This window comes from Adiantum capillus-veneris, chromosome 21 (genome assembly GCF_014529385.1).
Source record: "Adiantum capillus-veneris isolate H3 chromosome 21, ASM1452938v2, whole genome shotgun sequence".
NCBI lineage: Eukaryota > Viridiplantae > Streptophyta > Polypodiopsida > Polypodiales > Pteridaceae > Adiantum > Adiantum capillus-veneris.
Genome location: NC_140951.1, coordinates 69,227,727 through 69,247,515, shown reverse-complemented (window position 1 = coordinate 69,247,515; position 19,789 = coordinate 69,227,727). Strand labels below are relative to the sequence as shown.

Sequence of the window (19,789 nt, the reverse complement as noted above, 5' to 3'; positions counted from 1 at the left end):
AACTAAAGGTTGTAGATAGAGGTCCCATAAATTTGAGAAGGACCTGTTGCTGCATTCTGCACCGGTGTACTTGATCCAGTCCATCCATACCCCACACCCATCATCGTAGGCTTGGTAGCCCTATTTTCATGTAGAAGCAGTTCTCTAAATCCTTGTACCTGAGATTGAAGGTCATTAATCATTTGAGACTTTAACTTCAAAGCCTATTGTAGTGCAAAAATAGTAGCATCCCGATCGGCGATGGCGCTCTCAGCGACTCGCAGAGATCCCTCTATAGCTGCGTAAGTAGCTGCGTGACGCTGGTGTGTAGCTGCCAACCGCTCTGCTCCAAGCTCAATGGTAGCAATGGCCTGCCTGGACTCTTGCAATATATCCTCAGATAGGCGAAAAAGTGATGTAGAGTCCGAAACTGTGGAAGATCCCGTAATAGTGTCAGGTGGGAGAGGGCTAGCAAGTGGCACTAGGGTGGCAAGTGGCGTTGCTCGTGGTGGACTAGGAGCATGCCTCTTTGGTGGAGTAGAGACGGGTGGAGTGGCAGCAGGACTAGGCATAGGAGAAGAAGCAACTCCAACCGGGGCTTGGGAGCTAGTCACTGTGGTAGGAGTAAAAATAGCAGCAGTAGAGAGAGGGACACACTGTAGAAGCCACAGCTGTGACATGCATAGTGTGATCTGTAGCACCTGAACATACCATTGAACAAGGAGCGGGAGTATGCGAGGAACGTCGAACAGGTTGCTTCACTTGAAGCTGCTGACTTTCAAATACTAGAAGTGATACTAGAGATTCTATTATGTCCTTCACCACTCTCGCCCTCTTTTCCTTCGATTTCCCAGGTAGATCCATTGTCTGTTCCATAGATTTTCCTTTTTCTTTAGAGCTTTTACGTCGCATATACGTATCCACATCCATGGGGCTAACATGTATGCTAATGACCCAGGCCAACATGGGAGTTGCAAAGCACTAAAAGCTACATTGCACAAATTGCACATGAGCTCTGAATCTTTTGCCCGGGACTATAAGGAGGTAAATAGAATTTGATGAAAGCCACAGGGATGGTGTTGATGAGGCAGTATAAGCCATCGCAGTGAGAGAACATAATAGGCACGTCACATCTGCCCTTGCTTACTTTAGCAGCTCTGACCAAAAAGTAGTACTTGAAAATGGTCCAGAGCTTTTTATTTCTTGCATAGTCAGCGTGACCGGCACTAAGTAGCTCTGTGCATGCTTGAATGGTCGCATCTTTCGAAAGTTGTGAGTAGGTTCTTGTAGCCGGCTTTAGTGAAGGAAAGTTTGTCATTCCCAAAGCATGACCAATGCGTGTAGCCGTCAATGGGTGCCCTCTTACTTTGGGAAAAAGCTTAAGAACCTCATGCACCATATCCATGGCAAGATCAGTAGGGAGATCTGTCTCTGCTAATGCTGACAAACCTAGCGTTTGTAGCTGATCTCTTGCTAAAACTTCTTGAAGAGATGGATGAGGCTGCTGCAGATGGAAGTTCAAAGTGAATCTGGTTTGAGTTTTGGAGGAAGGAGGCCAAGGGATTTGATGGCTGAGCACCTGAGTGTTGGCCTTCTTCTTTTTGTCTTTGACATCATCTTCATGTTGGACATCATCTTCTTGTTGACTAGAAGACTCAAAGTCAGAGTCAGAGGCAGAGGCTTTGTAACTCTCATCACTATGATCAGTGGAGGACAGATCGGTGAGGCCATGGCTGGAGGTTTCTAAGTCTTCTTCCTCTGCAGAACTTCAAGATGTTTCAGTGGGTCTTTGCTGAGACAAGGTTTCTTCTGAGATTGATGAGATTGCTTGCTTGTACCTACCATCGTGAGTAGGGCGTGAGATGGTTGGAGGTAGTCCAGTCAGTGGAGATAACGAGACGAGAAGAACGTTGATGGGATGAGACAGAGGATAATTGGGGCAAGGCGAGGGTACGCGCTGAAGTTAGATATGGCGAAAGTAAGCAAGATAGGAAAGGGACAAGGTGGGATAGGGTAGGGCTCGAAGAAGATGATAGGTGCGAGGAAAGCAAGTAGAGCGAGGGTAGGGGCGACAAAGTGTATGAGGGGCGAGGGACTAGGTAGGGACGAAGTAGAGTGAGGAAGGGGCGACAGAGTGTATGAGGGGCGAGGGACTAGGTTGGGACGAAGGATAAGTGGAGGGGGCGAGAGGAGGGGAGATAGGGGCAAGGGGTATGAGGATAGGGGCGAGAGAAGGGGAGATAGGGGCGAGGGGATTGGGTAGGGACGAGGGAAGGGGAGATAGGGCGAGGGAGGGGTGGTGAGGGGCGAGAGGGGAAATAGGGCGAGGGGATGAGGGTAGGGGCGAGCGAGAGGAGGGGAGATAGGGGCGAGGGAGGGGTGGTGAGGGGCGAGAGAAGGGGAGATAGGGGCGAGGGGGATTAGGGTAGGTGCGAGAGAAGGAGGGGACGAGGAGAGGGGAGATAGGGTGAGGGAGGGGTGGTGAGGGCGAGGGGATTGGTGAGGGACGAGAGGAGGGAAGATAGGGACGAGGGGGAGATAGAGAGGGGCTAGGGGCACTAGGTAGGAGGGCGAGGGGCAGTAGAGAGGGGCGAGGGTTAGTGGATAGGGGGCGAGGGCAGTTAGGCCTAGGAGGTAGTAAGGGGGGTTAGGGGCAGTGAAGGTTTATGTAAGAACTGTAAGGCAAATTAGGAGACTATAGACAAACAACTTCGTGCTACTGAAAGAAGAGTGGGAACTTAGAAAAGTCTCCCAATGCCCCAAGTGTGTTACACTAGAAGAAGAAGAAGATGAAGAGAATTTTAACTTCATAGGAAACTATCACAAGAGACCTTACAGATCTAGCCGAGGAATTCAACCAGAGAGACCCCAATAAGAGCGTCAAACAATACAGATGATAGAAAGCATTATAGAAAGAATGATTGGATTTCAAGAAGAGCAAGACGAAACAAGTACCCCAATTACACAGTGTAGAGAAAGTATACCTTAGGAGGAAATGTGGAGATTCCTACAGGTATAGCAGAGACTGAGAGTGTGCAGAGACATTAACATAACACCGGCTCTAGTGGAAAGGTAATGGAAAGAAAAGAGATGGGAGATTCAGGAACCTATACTATATGCATAACAATTACAGGTGGCAAAACGGCTGCAGACTGTTTACTCAGAGGGATAATAGCAGTTGATTCTGGAGCCATTTACCAGCGGCAAGGGAACACCGTCCAAAATTACAAGCTGGATCGCTCCTTGTGGCAAAATTTCCTGTACCATGAATGGACCTTGCCAAGCTGGGACCAACTTCTTTGCTTTTTTCTGATATCTAGCTTGATACAGTAGCACCAATGATCCTTGCATAATTTTTGGCTTTCTGAGATGGCGATCATGTGTGTAGCAGAAAATAACATAGACATAGTGAGCATTTCATTAGAATAGATTCCTAATGAGCATAGCAAGAGTGCTTGGATGGAGAGAGAAACAAAAGCATAACACCTAGTTAGATAGGCATGAACAATACTTCAAAAAGAGAGAGAAATTAAGCTATTGACAACAGTTGAGGACTGGATTTACATGAGCCAGCGGTCCCCCCTCCAAAAGGCTTTTTATTATAGGTTTCCCCCATCAAGTTGCGACGAAGTTGCTCTACTTGAAGAGCCTGAGAAGCCAAACGGCGGCTTTCTTCCAATAGGGCGAGACGAGATACAGAGGCAGACCCCAAACCCCCATTGGCACGGAGACTGCCTATCCGTGGAGATCCTAAGTTGAATTCAAAGGGTGCTATTGCTTCCAAACCGAAGGCTAACTGAAATGGGGTGTGGTTGGTCGTGGCTTTGAAAGAAGTGCGGTAAGCCCAAAGAGTGTCGTGGATAGCTTGAGCTCAAGACGACGGATGTAGATGACATGCTTTCTGCAAAAAGGCTATCAGAACCTTATTGGTACTCTCGGCCTATCCATTTGCTTTTGGGTAATAGGAACAAGACTTACGGTGAAAAATCTTGTAGTTGGCGAGCAAGGTTGAAATCATTTCATTAACAAAGTGACTGCCCCTATCACTTGTGATCTCCAAGGGACATCCAAACCTACACAAAATATTTTCATATAGAAACTTGGCTACAGTATTGCCAGTGCAATCCGTTGTTGCCAGTACCACTGCCCACTTGGTTGCATAATCTGTAGCCACCAGCAGATACTTCCAGTTACCTGGTTGGGCCGGGGGAGCAAATGGACCTACAAAATCTATGCCCCATCTCTCAAAGGGCAACCGTGCCATAGAGACCTGCAGAGGACGGTTGGACTGCTTGCTTGGTTTAGGTCCACAACGCTGACACACATCACATACTTTCACATAGGCAATTGCATCTCGGAAAACGTAGGGCCACCATAGACCACTCTGTAGAATCTTTTGGGTGGTAATGTGACCAAGGTAAAGGCCACCATTGGGACCACTGTGGGCATCCTTCAGAATATTCTCAACTTCATGAGAGGAGACACACCGTCTTAGAACACCATCTGGTCCGGACTTGTAGAGCTGGCCTCCAATTAGAGTGAATAGCCTTGACTTTGAAAGCAATCTTCTCTTTTGCAGTGGAAACGCATTCTCAGGGTACAAGCTAGTAGATAGCAAATGCAATACATCGCTGTACCATTCCAAAGTGGTATCCACCTTAAAGAGACTGCTATCTGGAAAGGCATCTGCAACCCCTGTTGCTTCTTCACCTGTGTGAATGCGAGAGAGGTGGTCAGCAAGGACATGATGTTTGTCGGGCCTAAGTACCACTTCGAAATCAAACTCTTGAAATAAGAGTAGCCATCGCCATACTCGACCTGCAACTTGCGGCTTATTAAGAAGATAGGTGATCGATAATAACTGTGAAGTGGACTCCTAATAAATAATGGCAAAATTTTTGTAAAGCATACACAATAGCCAAACCTTTCCTTTCTGTGGTGCTATAGTTACGCTCTGCTTTGGTGAGCAGGCGATTTGCATAGTGAACAGGGCGATCCAAGTTGTACTCCGTACTAGGTTGGGTCAGCACAACACCTACAACCAATTGACTGGCATCAATATGCACATGAAAAGGAAGAGACTAATCGGGAGCCACTAGAATCGGTGCTTCAGTGAGGCATTTTTTGAGATATACAAATGCTTCAGCTTCAGGTTTGGACCATTGGAAGGGTACAGTAGCAGTGGTGAGTCGAGTCAGTGGTTGAGCCACCTGTGCATACATGCGTATAAACCTGCGATGATAGCTTGTATGGCCGACAAAGCTCTGAACACCTTTAGGGTTGATTGGAGGTGGTAATTTCAAGATTGCTACTATCTTCTCTTGGTCGGGCGCTAAACCTTTAGCAGACACTACATGGCCTAGAAGTGTACCTTCAGTGACCAAAAAATGACATTTGTTCGGATTGAGCTTTAGGCATGCCTCTCTACACCTAAGAAAGATAGTGGAGAGCTGAGCGAGGTCTCCTCTAGAATTTCCACTAGGGTTGAATACTGAGCACCCGAGAAAGTTGAAAAATCATCCATGAAGAGGCGAAGATGATCCGTAAGCAAAGGACAGAATATGAGATATACTGCTCGATTGAAGGAAGGTGGAGCGTTTTTCAACCCAAACGACATTCTAGTGTAGATAAAAGTACCCCAAGGAGTCACGAAAGTCGTTTTAATCTGATCACCTGGATGGATGTCCAGCTGATTGTATCCACTGAACCCATCCATGAAAGTGTACAATACATGCCCTGATACATCTTCTAACACACGCTCAATGAAAGGTGTGGGAAAACCATCTGGGATAGTTACCTTGTTCAGAGCGCGGTAATCTACGCACACACGGATTTTATTGGATTGCTGCTTAGGCGCTATCACCATGGGTGATAATCACTCGGAGTGCTCCACATGTACAATGATCCCTGCCTCTTGCATTTTTTCTAGCTCTGACTTGACAGCCTCTACATACTTTGGATTGAGCTTGTAAGCTCGGCCTCTAACAGGCTTAGCCCCTTCAACCAGAGGGATAGTATAGACACCCAATTCTGGTGGGATCCCTTCCAAATCCTTGTAGGACCAAGCAAAAAAAAAATTTAAAAGAGTGTATAAAAGAAACTACCTGATCGAGTAACGCGGGATGCTCCCATAACCAAGCTGCTAAGAGGACGTGCTGAGGGTTGTCAGGGTCGCCCAAGTTGACTTCTTTAACCGGGTCAGGAGGTGTAGCTGGAGAGGATGCCTCAGAAGATGAAGAGTGAGCTGCCTCTTGGAGCTTCGAGACATCATGGGCTGGTGTTTGATCGATTGGAAACTCCGCATACTCCTCTTGTAACCATCCTAGTGGAAGCTCCTCGAAGGGTAAGTCTCCAGATACAGCAGAGTGCTTTTGAGTGGACGGGGCGTCAGTCCCAGGAGATGTTAGAGGAAGAGGTGAAACGTTGGTGAACTCAGAGGAGATTTCTTTCCCCTTCGGTGATGTGTTACATGTTCACCAAGGCCGACGACTTCCATCAGAGGAACACTTGAATCATGGTCATCAGGGACTAACACACTTGCTTGTTTGACTGGCACACTTTTTGTTGTAGGACTTGGGTCACTGGTGTCAGCCTGAGGAGCCGGGAGAGAGTGTGCTACAGGTGGTGAGACTTGAATAGAGATCACATAGCACGGCATCAATGTGGTAGCTTCCAACCACTGCAGCAGGTCTTCGTCAGACCCATCAGGTGGGATAGGCTGCTCAGGGTCGGGGTTGGACTGTACTGACAACGAGCTGTGATGAACCACTGGATCCATACCTCCTTCGAGTCGAATTGGTTGCATGGGGGAGCCAGGAGTATGTATCCACATGGCGTCATTTCCCCAATCATTAGTATGCCGCAACCATGGTCTACCAATAAGCAAAGGAAATCCTCCCTCCACCTGGGGAAGACTGACCACCACAAAATCCAAGCTAAATGTGAAGTCTTGTACCTTCAAAGGCACCTTATCTACTATGCCCACTGGATAGACTGTCCTCTGGTCTGCCAATGTAACAGTAAATGGAGCGGGGCCGGTAGGCTGCAAACCTAAAGCCAACATAGTAAAGTCTGGCATCAAATTGATCTCGGATCCACCATCCACTATGACGCCTGAGAAATGATGCCAAAGAATAGATACAGTGAGACGAGGACTTTTGTAGTCGGTGAGGGGAGCAGCGGGATAAAAAATCATGTAAGACTCTGAGGGTTGTACAGGGAGGTGTCTGCCACTAGGCCCTACACCCGGGTACAGAGACTGAATGATTGAGAGGGTGTCACTTCTGAGGGTTGCATCTAGCCAGAGCATCTCATAAAGCGACACTTGTTGAAAGGTGTTCTTCAAGATTGCTTCCACTGTGGGCTTAGCTCCTTCAATCTGGGCTTCCTCCGGAACTCTGACCTGTTCCAAGTCAGCCACTGCTTCTAAGAAGGCTCCATCAATGTCCAAAAGCATAGAGACTCGCCTACTCTTAGCACCAATGAAGGGCTCGTCAGTTTGGTCAGGTTGTGAAAGTGGAGATGGATGAGATGGACTTGTTGGCAAGCTGAGACCAAGAGCTGCTCTTTGTGCCCGAGTGAGTACGCCAGTGGGCTCCCCCACTTGTTGTGGCCGAACTGTATGAGTAGCAGGTGATGGCTGAGGGGTGGTGTTGACTGCGATTAGATTGATCTTTGGGAATGTGAATTCTTGTTGGTTCTAAGTTGGGCCTGAAGATGAGGATGCCCTTTGCTTGGGATAATCCTTACTGTAGTGGTCTTTAGACTCCGGAAAATGACGGCAAGGAGGAGACCCTTTGGGTAAAGGACACTTGCTTTGGTAATGCCCATATTCTCCACATCTATAGCATAAGATGGGCCGATTTGATGGACAAAACAGGGGACGAGGTGGTCTTTGTTCTTTTTGCATGGAGTTGGAAGCTGAGGTGTAGAAGCTCTGAGGGGCTGAGGGAGCATGAGTATGAGAAAAACTTTGAGATGGAAAAGTACCTGACATACCTTGGATAGTAGGGGTATTGAGCAAAGGTGGCATGTAATTTGGATGGCCACAGGGGGAAACCATATTGGATGTTGGTGCTAGCCCTTGTTGGAGAGAAGGACCTAGACTTTGTTGTATTTGCCGCAATCCCTTGATATAGTAGCAATCCTTGTCTTCATGCCCAGACTTTTCGCAGAAATGGCAGTAAGCACGAAGGGGACAGTCGTGTGGAGGGTGTCCTGGAGAGCGACATGAGCTGCACCATACCATAGCCTTAGTCTTCTGCTGAGACCTAAGCTCTTCTAGCTCTCTCTTGATTTGATCCAAAGCATCGTGATGTGGGGGACTTCTCTTGTCTAAGAGAGATTGATTTCTCCTCTTGAAGAGCGCGTTGTAGTTTTAGGGCTTCAAGTTCCCTACATAAAGAAGTCAAAGGGTCATATGGACTCTCCAAGAGTACAGAGGCAGTCTCTACCTGAGAAGAGTCTGTAAACAGTTTCCTTGCCCCCTCTATCCTAGTAGCAGCCGCAACAAACTCCTCCAAGGTGGCATCAGGTCGGAGATTCTCTCTCAGTTTTTGTTGAGAAGTCTTTGGAAGAGCCTTCTCTACCCATTTCTTGACCATGAACTCACCTGGTGGCTGAGGAAGCTTGGCGACCAGAGACTTTGTTCGGGTCATGAGTTCTGCAAAAGTCTCTTTGGGCTGAAGTAGGAGGTTGGCCAACTCATCCAGAACCTTTTCTTGGAAATCGCCTAGTCTGAAAGCTTCACAAAATTGTTGTCTTAATGTAGCCCAAGTAGTAAAGTGGTTCTCTGCAAACTGACTGTACCACTTTTCTGCTAATCTATCCAAAGTTGATGGAAACAGCACCAAATAAGCATCTTCTCTATTAAGACCACGACCTCTACAGAGAGATACAAACAAACCTCCTTGCATGGTCGTCAGCATCTTCTGAGCAGAGTCCCTTGAAAGTAGGAAACTTGATGTTTACCTTGGCCAAAACACTGGTCAACGCCTCCATGACCTCTTGCTCAGGAGCCTGTTGCTCAATAGCTTGCTGTAACAAAATGGGAGAGAGCTTTACTGGGGAAGGTGACCTGGAAGATGTAGAACCGGATGGAGGAATGGATGATGCCGTATGTGGAGGTATGGGTGATGAGGTTAGTGAACTTCTACTAGGTACCAAGGGTTGATGTCTTCTGTGGTAGTGCTTCAGAGGACTCAGAAGTGCGTTGACGCTCTAATGACCGCCTTGTATGTGTCATGTAGTAACCACAAACCCAACCAAGCTTTGGGCAAGAAGACTTTAACTGGCTGAACACCGATCTAGACTCTACTAGACCAGGGCCAGTGACTAGACCACCTGGCTGGACCAGGGACGAGGAAGGACTAGACCAGGGACGAGGAAGGACTAGACGAGGACGAGAGCCGGTTGGATCAAGGCGAGAGAGGACCAGACCAGCAGGGCGAGAGACTAGACTAAGCTATCTAGGGTGAAACCGGACCAGACCAGCAGGCTGCACTGTGCAAGGTGAAGTAGGCGAGGCTAGGTAAACCCAGCTAGCTCCTCGATTTGTAACCCAACAGAGTGAGACTTCAGTTGAGGTCCCACCGGGCGTGCCAAAAATGAGAGCACCTGTAGCGCGGATAGTGTGTCGTGCTCTCTACAGTGGGTGCTCCTCAGTGCAATGTGCATGACATCTCACTCAAAACAGAATGAAAACACATGAAACAATAGATAACAGCAAATCAACACAGAGACACACCAGCCGACCAGCAGACCAGAACATATGGACTCGACTATCTCAAAGGAACCGATACAGACTCTGGCGTGGCAGCACACTCAGCTCTAGTCCAAAACTCACGGGTACAAAGGGGGTGTCGAGGCTCAGATGTGCAGGGATGGTGCAAACGTGCTGTGTATAGACTCGCTACTCTAGATGATGACGTTGGACCATATATGAAGAAGATACTCATGATGATCCAACAGCTACTACTCATATGTACAACCATAAAGAGCCACCAACAGCTCATAAATGTCAACCATCTAAGTCTATCTCCAATGGTGACCTGGCCACGATGTCCACTAGGCCATCATTTGTATCCCTGCCACGTGTCACTGTCCAGCCCAGAGAGTCCGTCCAGTGTGAACCAGACCTGACCAACTGTACTGACTGTGTGTCCTGTGAAAATGACACTGTAGCCTGCTACAGTGTAGTGAAGAGAAATACGAACACAACGCACACAAGAACACAAGAGAGATGAAACCGGTAACTCAATAACTCTAGAGGCAAATGATACAAGATGACCAGAGAGTGGACTAGGGCTGCATTGGTATAGTGAGCCAACTCTAGGGCTGGCAAAATCTCTCGAAATACCCAACATAGAAAGTCCACAAAACTAGGAATAAATATAAAATGGGCAAAATGCCTGGTGCAAACCATATATGTGCCTAGAATCCCTACCAAGAGGGTGAAAGGGTGGCCAACCCACGACCAAGGGCCTAAGTGCATGTGAGAAAAGCCATAAGCAACAATGAAAGCACCTAGTGGTCTTGATTTGGTCATCAAGATGAATTCCCAATTGATTGTAGCCACTAAAACCATCCATGAAACTATAGAATATGTGCCTAGCCACATTGTCTAGGACTCTTTGGGTGAAAGGGGTCAAAAAGCCATGAAGGATTGTCACCTTGTTGAGAGCGTGGTAGTCGACGCAGACACGAATTTTATTGGACTACTTCTTGGGAGCTCTGGCCATCGGTGACGGCCACTCAGAGTGCTCCACGATGATACCTACTTCTTGCATCTTCTCTAGCTTTAGTTTGACAGCTTCGACATACCTTGGATTGAGCTTGTAAGCTTGGCCTCTAACTAGCTTAGCCTTATTGACCAGAGGGATGGTGTGGGCTCCTAGCTCTGGTGGGATCCCTTCCAAATCTTCTCAAGACCAAGCAAAAACATCCTTGAAAGAGTGCAAAAAATAAATTACTTGGTCGAGCAGCGTAGGGTGATCCCACAACCAAATGGATAAAAGAATGGGCTAAGGGTTGTCAGAGTCGCTCAAGTTGACTTCCTTCACTCGATGAGGAGGGGTTATTGGTGAGGTTGTTTCCATAGATGAAGAAGACGCCACTTCTTAAAGCATAGAGACATCATAAGCTGGTGTTTGATCTATATTGAAATCGGCATATAGTGCATCTACTTCATTTGCCTCAGGCATATCACCCCGAACTTGTTGAGCATGTGTCACAATGCTTTACTAAGTTTCTTCAATTGTAGATTTCTGACCTTGCAAGTCATCGGAAGAGACCCAATATGCATCCAAGTTACGAGTCAGACAGAAGAGGTTGAGGGTGAACTCCTCTAGAGGAGATTTCTTTCCTCATCTATGGTCCTTTATAGGCTCACCAAGCCCAAAGGCTTCCATTGTCAGAGCATCTAAGGCGGCAGCCTCTATGACCTCGACACCTGCTTCTGGGCTAGGCGGCACATTGGTGCTAGCTATCGTAAGGACATTGGAAGATGGGGTATCCTCTGGCAAAGATTGAATAGAGATCACATAACAAGGCATAGTCTTGGTGGCTTCCAACCACTCAAGCAGGTCTTCCTTTGGCTCGTTAGGTGGAGTAGGTTGTTTCAATTTGGGGTTGGACTCCACTGACAAAGAACTACGATACATCACTGGATCCATTGTGGGGGGGGGGGGGGGGGGGTCTCGACGTCTGGTCTTGCTGGTGGATGGAAATGGACACTGACGTGTAGAAGCTCTAAGGGGCTAACAGAGTGTTAGCATGATACAAACTATGGGATGGAAAAGTACCTTGCATAGGAGGGGTAGTTAGCAAAGGGGGCATCTGGTTTGGATGGCCATAGGGAGAAACCATTTTGGAGGCAGGTGTCAACCCTTGTTGAAGAGTATGCGCGAGGCTTTGTTGTAGTTGCCGCAATCCCCTCAAGTAGTAACAATTTTCTCTTCATGTCTGGGCTTCTCACATAAGTGGCAGTAAGCCTGAAGCGGGCATTCTTGTGGAGGATGCCCTAGACAGCAACATGGGATACACCAAATTACAAGCTTCAGACTCTTGTTGAGCCCTGAGCTCTTCTAGTTCTCTCTTGATTTGGTCCAAAGCTTCCTGATGTGCGGACTTCTCCTGTGGAAGAGAGGACCTCTCCCCTTGAACAACTTGTTGTAATTTCAATGCTTCCAGTTTTCTACGTAAAGAAATCAAGGAGTTAGATGCACTCTCCAGGAGAACTAAGGCAGTCTCTACCTGAGGGCAGGTCCTTGAATAGCCTCCTTGCCCCTTCTATCCTAGTAGCGGCAAGGACAAACTCTTCTAGAGTTGCTTCAGGTTGAAGAGTCTCCCGTAGGTTCTGTTGAGAAGTCTTGGAAGGAGCCTTCTCCACCCACTTCTTGACCATCAATTTTCCTGGTTTCTGGGGAACCTTGGCAACCGGAGACTTTGTTCTTGTCATGAGTTTTGAAAAAGTTTCATTAGGTTGGAGCACCAAGCTCCCCAACTCATCTGAGACTTTCTCTTGAAAATCACCTAGTCTGAAGTTTTGTAGTTCTTCCAGTTGGATCTTTTCTGGCAAGGCACAATGTAACATCCTCTTGTCGCGTTTGTGTCAAAGGTGGAGCATAACAGGAGAATTGGGTGATCATCTCGTTTGCAACCACGAGTAAACCTCCTCTCTAGACTGGGCAGCCAATGGATCTTAGATCTATTGCGACCAATCTCCTCGAACACGTCCTCCTATCACGTACCGCCATTGTGCAGTCATTGGCAGCAACTCCTGCAAGGTAACCTGCGCGCACACACACACAGAGGGAGATCACATGCAGAAAACGCTAGAGAGAGTGATCGCAAGGTGAGAAAATGCTAGGGAGAGGTACACACAAAACGCTACAGAGAGAATGTGTAGGCCTAAACACTCGCAAGTTCCGCCCTCACTTGTATGACAAAATACAATGGGGGGTCTCTATATAGGGAACCCCAGAAACTGCCCTACCTCTGGCTAGAAAACCCTTCGATCCATAAATATATACCTAGGCTCTATTAATGTGAAAAGCACTTGAAAGTGACTAACATTGCGCACATAATAGGGGAACTGCAGAACAACTGGAAATTGTGACCAATAGAAGCCCTAGGAACAAGGGTCTTGCCTCATGCCAACCTATCAGCAGGGGCACAACAATGAAAAGCATCGTCGAGAAGGTAGGTCTATCTCAGGTATAGCCAAGCACAACTACAAAACAACCCTCACTCCCTATTCCGCCCCTTAAAGATACTGGAGCTTGGAATGTGAAACTCTAACATCCCCTCTAAGCTCTTGGACGGGGAACCAATCCAAGGGAGCTAGCATGAGGATAATGTCGCTTGTGGTAGAGGTTTGGTGAAGATATTTGTAGGGTTGTTTGACGTAGCAATATTCTAGCCGAATAGAGGCATCTTTGGTCTTCTCACGAACAAAATGGTACTATATCTCTATGTGCTTGGTTCGAGCATGAAAACCAAGTTCCTCACAATGGCTATTTAACTCTGATTATTTGAGTTATTTCTTATTGCTCCATGTTGCTCCTAAGGCAAAAGAAAAGGTGTAACCTATAGTCGGTTGTCGTCCTTCTGGATCACCACTAAAATATTAATTACTCCATCCTCGAAGAATGATCTTGGAGTCTATATCTCCAGCCACATAGAAAATGCCTAACAACTTTGACAGGTGTTGAGTACCCAAATAAGAGAACCGACCAGCTTCCGATGCTTCGTAGCACCGTTACATCTGAGAGGTCATATTGTGACAACTTCTGGTTGGGATCCATAGGAGATGAGATAGGTTTTCACTTGGTCATAGCAAATGCTTCCAGCAACAATTAGAGCGCTACTGAGAGAGAAAGATGCCCCTCTCTGTCTGCCATATCTCCAATCCAACAAAGTAGTGAAGCAAGCTGAGATCTGTCATTTCAAACTCCTTAGCCAAGGTCTCCATAGTACTGTGTATGTGCTACTTAACTTGTAATCATAAGATCGTCCATATAGAGGATAATAAGAGTCACCAATCCTTCCTCACTGAAAATATACAAATTTGGGTCTACAAAAGAACGACAAAAGGAACACGGTAGGAAAAAAGTCTATCTTTTAGTACCACGCGCTGTAGAGGCTTGCTTAGGCCATAGATAGCCTTCCACAACCTGCAAACCATGTCACTGAAATCTGGATCCAAGAACCATGGAGGTTGCTCCACATACACCTCCTCCTCCTCTAAGTCGCCGTTGAGGAAAGCCAACATGACATCCATCTGAAATATGGACCAACCAAAAAAGGCAGCAAGGACAAGTATTGTGCGAATAGTAGCCATACTAGTAGTCGGTGAAAAGATTTGGTCATAGTTTACACCATGTCTCTGCCAAGATCATAGCCCTTGGCAACAAGCTATGCCTTTGCTTATCCAAAGAACCATCAATTTTGTACTTGGTTTTGTAGACCCATTTTACCTTCTGCTTTGCTAGCCGTGGAACTAACTCCCATGTGTTATTCTTCTTGATGGAATCAAGCTCTTTTTGCATGGCCAGCTTCCACTTTGGTTGTGAGAAGGCCTCTTGAACTGTCATAGGGTCACTGAGGATATTAAGGCGTAGTTCACTTGCAATAAAGTCCCATCCATGTCAGCATTCCGAAGCCGCTAAGACTGTCGAGTCGTACCAGCCTCACGCCAATCTGGTAGAAAATAGGAAGTAGCTACATCTCGCAAAGTCTCCAATAGCCACTTCAGTAACTTGTCGGGTTTGCCCCCATAAGTGGAAGCTACTCGTACATCCTCCTCTACATGAGCACTATGGTGAGAACCACTGTCATCTACATCATCAAGGATAGGTTCATTCTCCTCCGGGGTGTGAGGGACAAGAACTGGAGAAGAGGGTTCATCTACCTCAAGAGGAACATCATTGTTGAGATTTCCAAGGACAAGGTTGTTGTGGAAGACTTGGGAGCAGAAGCCCCCACTGAAGGAATATGCTCGGTCGAAGTCCATGCCGTGGCTCAGTATAACGTCCTTCTTCATTGGACCATAAAGTCGATAACCCTCAGAAAACTTTTATAGCTAACAAAGAAAATGTTGGACTTTGGGTCAAACATCCTTATGTGCTTCCTTGGTACATGGACTTTTGCATCGCTCCCAGAATATCCAAAAATGAGAGAGATTGGGCTTTCTACCAAAGTAAGCCTCAAATGGGTCTTCCCTAAAATGGAAGACTTAAGAGACCGATCGATAGTGTGAATTGCTGTCACAATTGCCTCCGTCCACAAAGACTTAGGCAAATCTCAATGCTCGAGTATTGTCCTTGCCATCTTCACCACAATCCTATTCTTTTGCTCCAGAACTCCATTCTCTGAGGGAGAATGGAGTTTGGGAGTGGAAGTTGTCGCTCGATGCCATGGTCTACACAAAACTGTACAAAAGCATTGGAGGTTCGTTTGTACATTGGAGGTGAACTCCCCACCTTTGTCTGATCAAATTGTCTTCAACATTTTGTTGTTCTTCTTCTCCACGAGTGTACACCAGTTTTTGAAAAGATCAAATGCCTTTGACTTGTGTTGTAGAAAATATACCGAAGTAAAGCGGCTGAAATCATCCACTAGCAACATGAAGTAAAGAGCTTTGCCCACTGCATAGGTCCAAAAGGTCGGTGTGAACCATCTCCAAAACCATAGTAGCTCGGCGTGTAGAGTGCTTCTGTATAGCCTCTCTACTTTGGTTCCCGTGAATCCAAGTAATGCATTTCCCATGCTTACTCCCAACATTTGGTAAGCCTTTAATCAACATCAATGCTCAAATGGCCAAACCGATAATGCCATAAATCACGTGGGAGTACTAGTCATTGAGGAAAGATCATCGAGCCTATAGAGACTGTTCTTCACCATTCCCCCTCTCGCCTCCTTGCCGGATTTGCAATCCCAAATGGACATTGCATCCTTTATGAGAATCACCTCCTATACCTAACTTGAACACTTCATACCCCCTCTTCCATCTGGAATCAACTCCATGGTACCCTCGCTGTGAACAAGAATCTCCGATTTGTCACCATGAAAATGGAACCAAGTTTCGCCGCATGTTGGTTAGCTGATGGTTATCTAATTTTTCAAAGGTGTTATGTGTTGTGAAGCACCACTTCAAGAAAGAAACCAATTCCAAGCATCTCAGACCGCAAGAGTCTCTCAACTTCTGATATCCCTGGAGAATCCTCTGAAGGTAGCATCCGCAAATGAACAAAGGCTCTTTTCTTCTTACCCTTCTACTTCTTGTTGTTGTTGGAAGAAACGGCCAAGGTTTCGGAGCTTGGCTTCTTCCCCACATTGAACCGCTCCTCTTGGTCCAAAACCATTGAAACAATCTCGTCCCAAGAAATGATATTCTCTATGTACTTATAAGCAATGAAGAATAGAAATTGGAATACCGAGGAGGCAACTAGTGGATCCCTTGTCATCTTAAAGTTGCGATTGACAAAGCCTCCAAGCTTGTAAGAGTTGAAGACGGCCACCATGGTCGCTTTCCAAATGGCATAGTTCTCGCCATTCAATTGCCGATCCGACTGAAAGGTAGGAAGGATAGGTATCTTGATTGGTTGATCACCTACACCGGAGTAGAACTCGGACCAATCTGCCCACTGCTCGTTGACTTGTGCTCCATCATGAACTTCCTCACATTGTACTTCTTCATCATGGACCGAGTTAAATCGGAATCATTACACTTTGACATTGTCAGAGCAAACTTGGGCGTGTGACAAAGCTAGAATAGGTTGGCATCTTGGCTCTGATACCATGACAGAGTTGCATAAGAAAAGGGTGAATCGGGTGATGATCTCGTCTGCAACCACAAGCAAACCTCTTCTCAAGACCGGCCAGCCAATGGACCTCGGATCTATTGCGACAGATCCCTCGAACATGTCCTCCTATCACGCGCGTACTGCCCACCGCACGGGCACCGGTAGCAACTCTTGCAAGGTAGGCTACGGGAAAAGGGGGGGGGGAGATGGCAGCGCTAGCTAGAGAGGAGGACATCACATGGAGAAAATGCTTTTGAGAGAGAGAGAGAGAGAGAGAGAGAGAGAGAGAGAGAGAGAGAGAGAGAGAGAGAGAGAGAGAGAGAGAGAGAGAGAGAGAGAAATGAAATGAAATGTTATATTAACGTCTTCAAAAGGCCAAAGTGACCTATGAGACCAGAAAGTTACAATGTGGTGGATCTGATACAAAGTCAGAGTAACAACATAACAAAACAAAAACACAGAGAGAGAGAGAGAGAGAGAGAGAGAGAGAGAGAGAGAGAGAGAGAGAGAGAGAGAGAGAGAGAGAGAGAGGTGGACACACAAAACGCCAATCCCTTATGATTGTCCGTCTCTAGAGGAGATTGACCCTTCATTATATGCCCTTTTCTGATATGTGTTTTGATTATGCCTTTGTTCATTATGAACTCAGTCATTTCTTGTATATGAAATACTTCATGGGTTTTCCTCATTCTGAGATTTCCCGCTAGAAATTCAAAAGTGATTTAAGTAAGTGTGCGCACGCCCGCTCACCCAGAGAGTTGTATAATCATATCAACATCTAATGGAAAAGGCCAAACTCGCCTACAAGACATAGTTACATGTCTTACGTATAGCCGAAAACAAAGAAGTGTAGCTATAACTGTACAGCACCCATAAGATAGTTGTTATTGTTATCACTATCTAAGCAAGTGCTCTTTGGATAGAATGTGGAGACTCGATAGAATGTTCAAATTTGGAAGAGAAAATATGTATAAGTTCTTCTCTTGTGCAGTAAGTTGCAGATTCTGTAATGTTGAAGCTTATATTGAAATGGATAGGTATGCTCTTTCTTTTCTCAGCTAGTTGAAAAGAAGCCTTGAAGGGCTACAAGAATCTCCTGCTTTAGAGGAAGGGTCAAGCTAGGGAATGTCTCCAAAGAGAATCAAAAGACCAAGGGGCTATACCCTACAATGGAGGGAGGAATAGCCAAACAGGTGGCCTGTAGGCAGCAAGCAGAGCCTTGTTCCATCATGAAGAAGAACCTTCACCAAATACTGTGAAGGCATGGCAGCACTGTTGCATGTTGTCACAGCTGGTTTGAGCTGACATTGAATGGTATTGGTATTTTCAATTTGCCAAAACAAGGATATTTAATCGTTTAAAGTGCCCCCTGAAGGGGTACTAACATCCTCTTTTTAGAAGTAGGGATAGAATGTGGAGACTCTCCACATTCTATCGAGTCTCCACATTCTATCCAAAGACTAAGACCTGGCGGCACCGTTAAATGCTGTCACAGCTGCTCTGGAGTCGGATATACTTGCCATATAGTGGATCAGCTCAAGCCATGTTGGAAGCTGCAATTCTGGGTGAAACCCTCAGTCTACGAATTATCCTGCATGAAATCAAAGTGCTCAATTCCCCTTATTATCAATGCAAATCATCTAAGTTTCCTTCATTGAGTGTATTGCTTATGTAAACAATATATTGTGACAAATTCACTCAAAACTGTAAAGCTGTATCAAAGCTTGGAGTGAGAGAATGATATTTGAGGTCGTTTCCTGTGACTTTGGTCATTTGGATGCATATTTGGCCTTAAAATAGACATGTCTTGCAAACAAATACATGATTACATGAGAGCATGCAAAAGATAAGTTTGTGGTTGATTGGAGAAGAAATGCATTTTTGAAAAGGACTAAATGTATTTTATTTTGTTGCAGACAAAATGTGGAAAGATGATGAAATATGGTACCCCCACTTTCTTGCAGGTGCCGTGTAACTTGAAAACAAATTCACTGCTTTTTGTTTTTCCCTTCTTCCAAATTGACACATCATTCTTCATTTCCTTGCAGGCGACCTGTTTAAAGGAGAGTTTTACTTCTGCAACACTCATCACCTCGACTCTTACAATTTTGGTATTGTTCCTGAACTTTGAAGGGCACGACCGCAACTACACTTTAATGGTGTAAGGTGCTGATGAACCTCAGGAATGGAGAGGGCACAGGATGGACACACAGACATTGGACGACACGCGGGCAATTACTGCGTCTTCCTCAAAAAGTCTCTATTATCTACAAGCTCTAAATACAAGCCTCTTTCTGGCTTTATGTATGTGTTGATAAAGGCAATTCGTCAAGATGTTGAGGAGCATTCATATTTATTCGGGCATATACACCCACTGCTTGAAACTACTACATTACCTCATTCTGCAACTGTCCCTCTTGTAGAAGCATGCTGCCTCTTTTGTGGGAAATATTTTGAGGTCTCTATGTAGGACAGTAAACCTTCTCATCTTCCTCTCTGGAGCACAAAGTTTTGCTTCAATTTTTAAGCTGCTGGACCTAAGGGGCTTTTGTCTTCTCTAAGTTTACAAGCCCTCTGAATGTAACTATTTCCCCCTAGTGCTCCTTTTTGCCTGCCTTTGAAAGGCCTTGTTGTTCATTCTTTTGGCAAAGTGTCATGGATGGGGATGTAGGATGTGTGGCTCCTTAATCTACTAATGGAAGTTATTAATTTTACTTTGGTAACTGGCTTGGTATTGACAAGGTGGTAATCTCACAGCAACACACGAAGAGAACTGAAAACTTTAACACTGGCCAAGCCTAGTGAATTATAGCTTATAACCCCTTCTTACCATGTTCACTTCATAAACTACTTGTGCCTAAAATCTTGGTTACTAGAATCGTTTTAACCTTTTCATCTTTATCAGCATCCGTGGGACGCTATCCAAATATGTTAATGGTGTAAGAGTCTGGCTGAGAATTGAAGCAGCATGAGTATGAGGATTCTATTAGCTCTTACCCCTTTGA

The 19,789-nt window shown here is 46.0% G+C and overlaps 1 protein-coding gene across 2 annotated transcripts in view; it reads left to right on the top strand.

Annotated features, from left to right (window-relative positions):
• The window catches only part of LOC147431118 (uncharacterized), a 193,141-nt gene extending 173,634 nt beyond the window's left edge, over positions 1–19,507 (top strand). Inside the window, exons 5-7 of one of the 2 annotated variants that reach the window (XM_086494541.1) lie at positions 18,701–18,748; positions 18,833–18,895; positions 18,968–19,507. In XM_086494541.1, the coding sequence (XP_086350667.1) occupies positions 18,701–18,748; positions 18,833–18,895; positions 18,968–19,254 (398 nt within the window). In that variant the 3' untranslated portion in view covers positions 19,255–19,507. Of the gene's footprint in view, positions 1–18,700; positions 18,749–18,832 lie in introns of both variants that reach the window. The other variant, XM_086494540.1, reaches the window with a different exon arrangement.
• Positions 19,508–19,789: the final 282 nt, after the last annotated feature.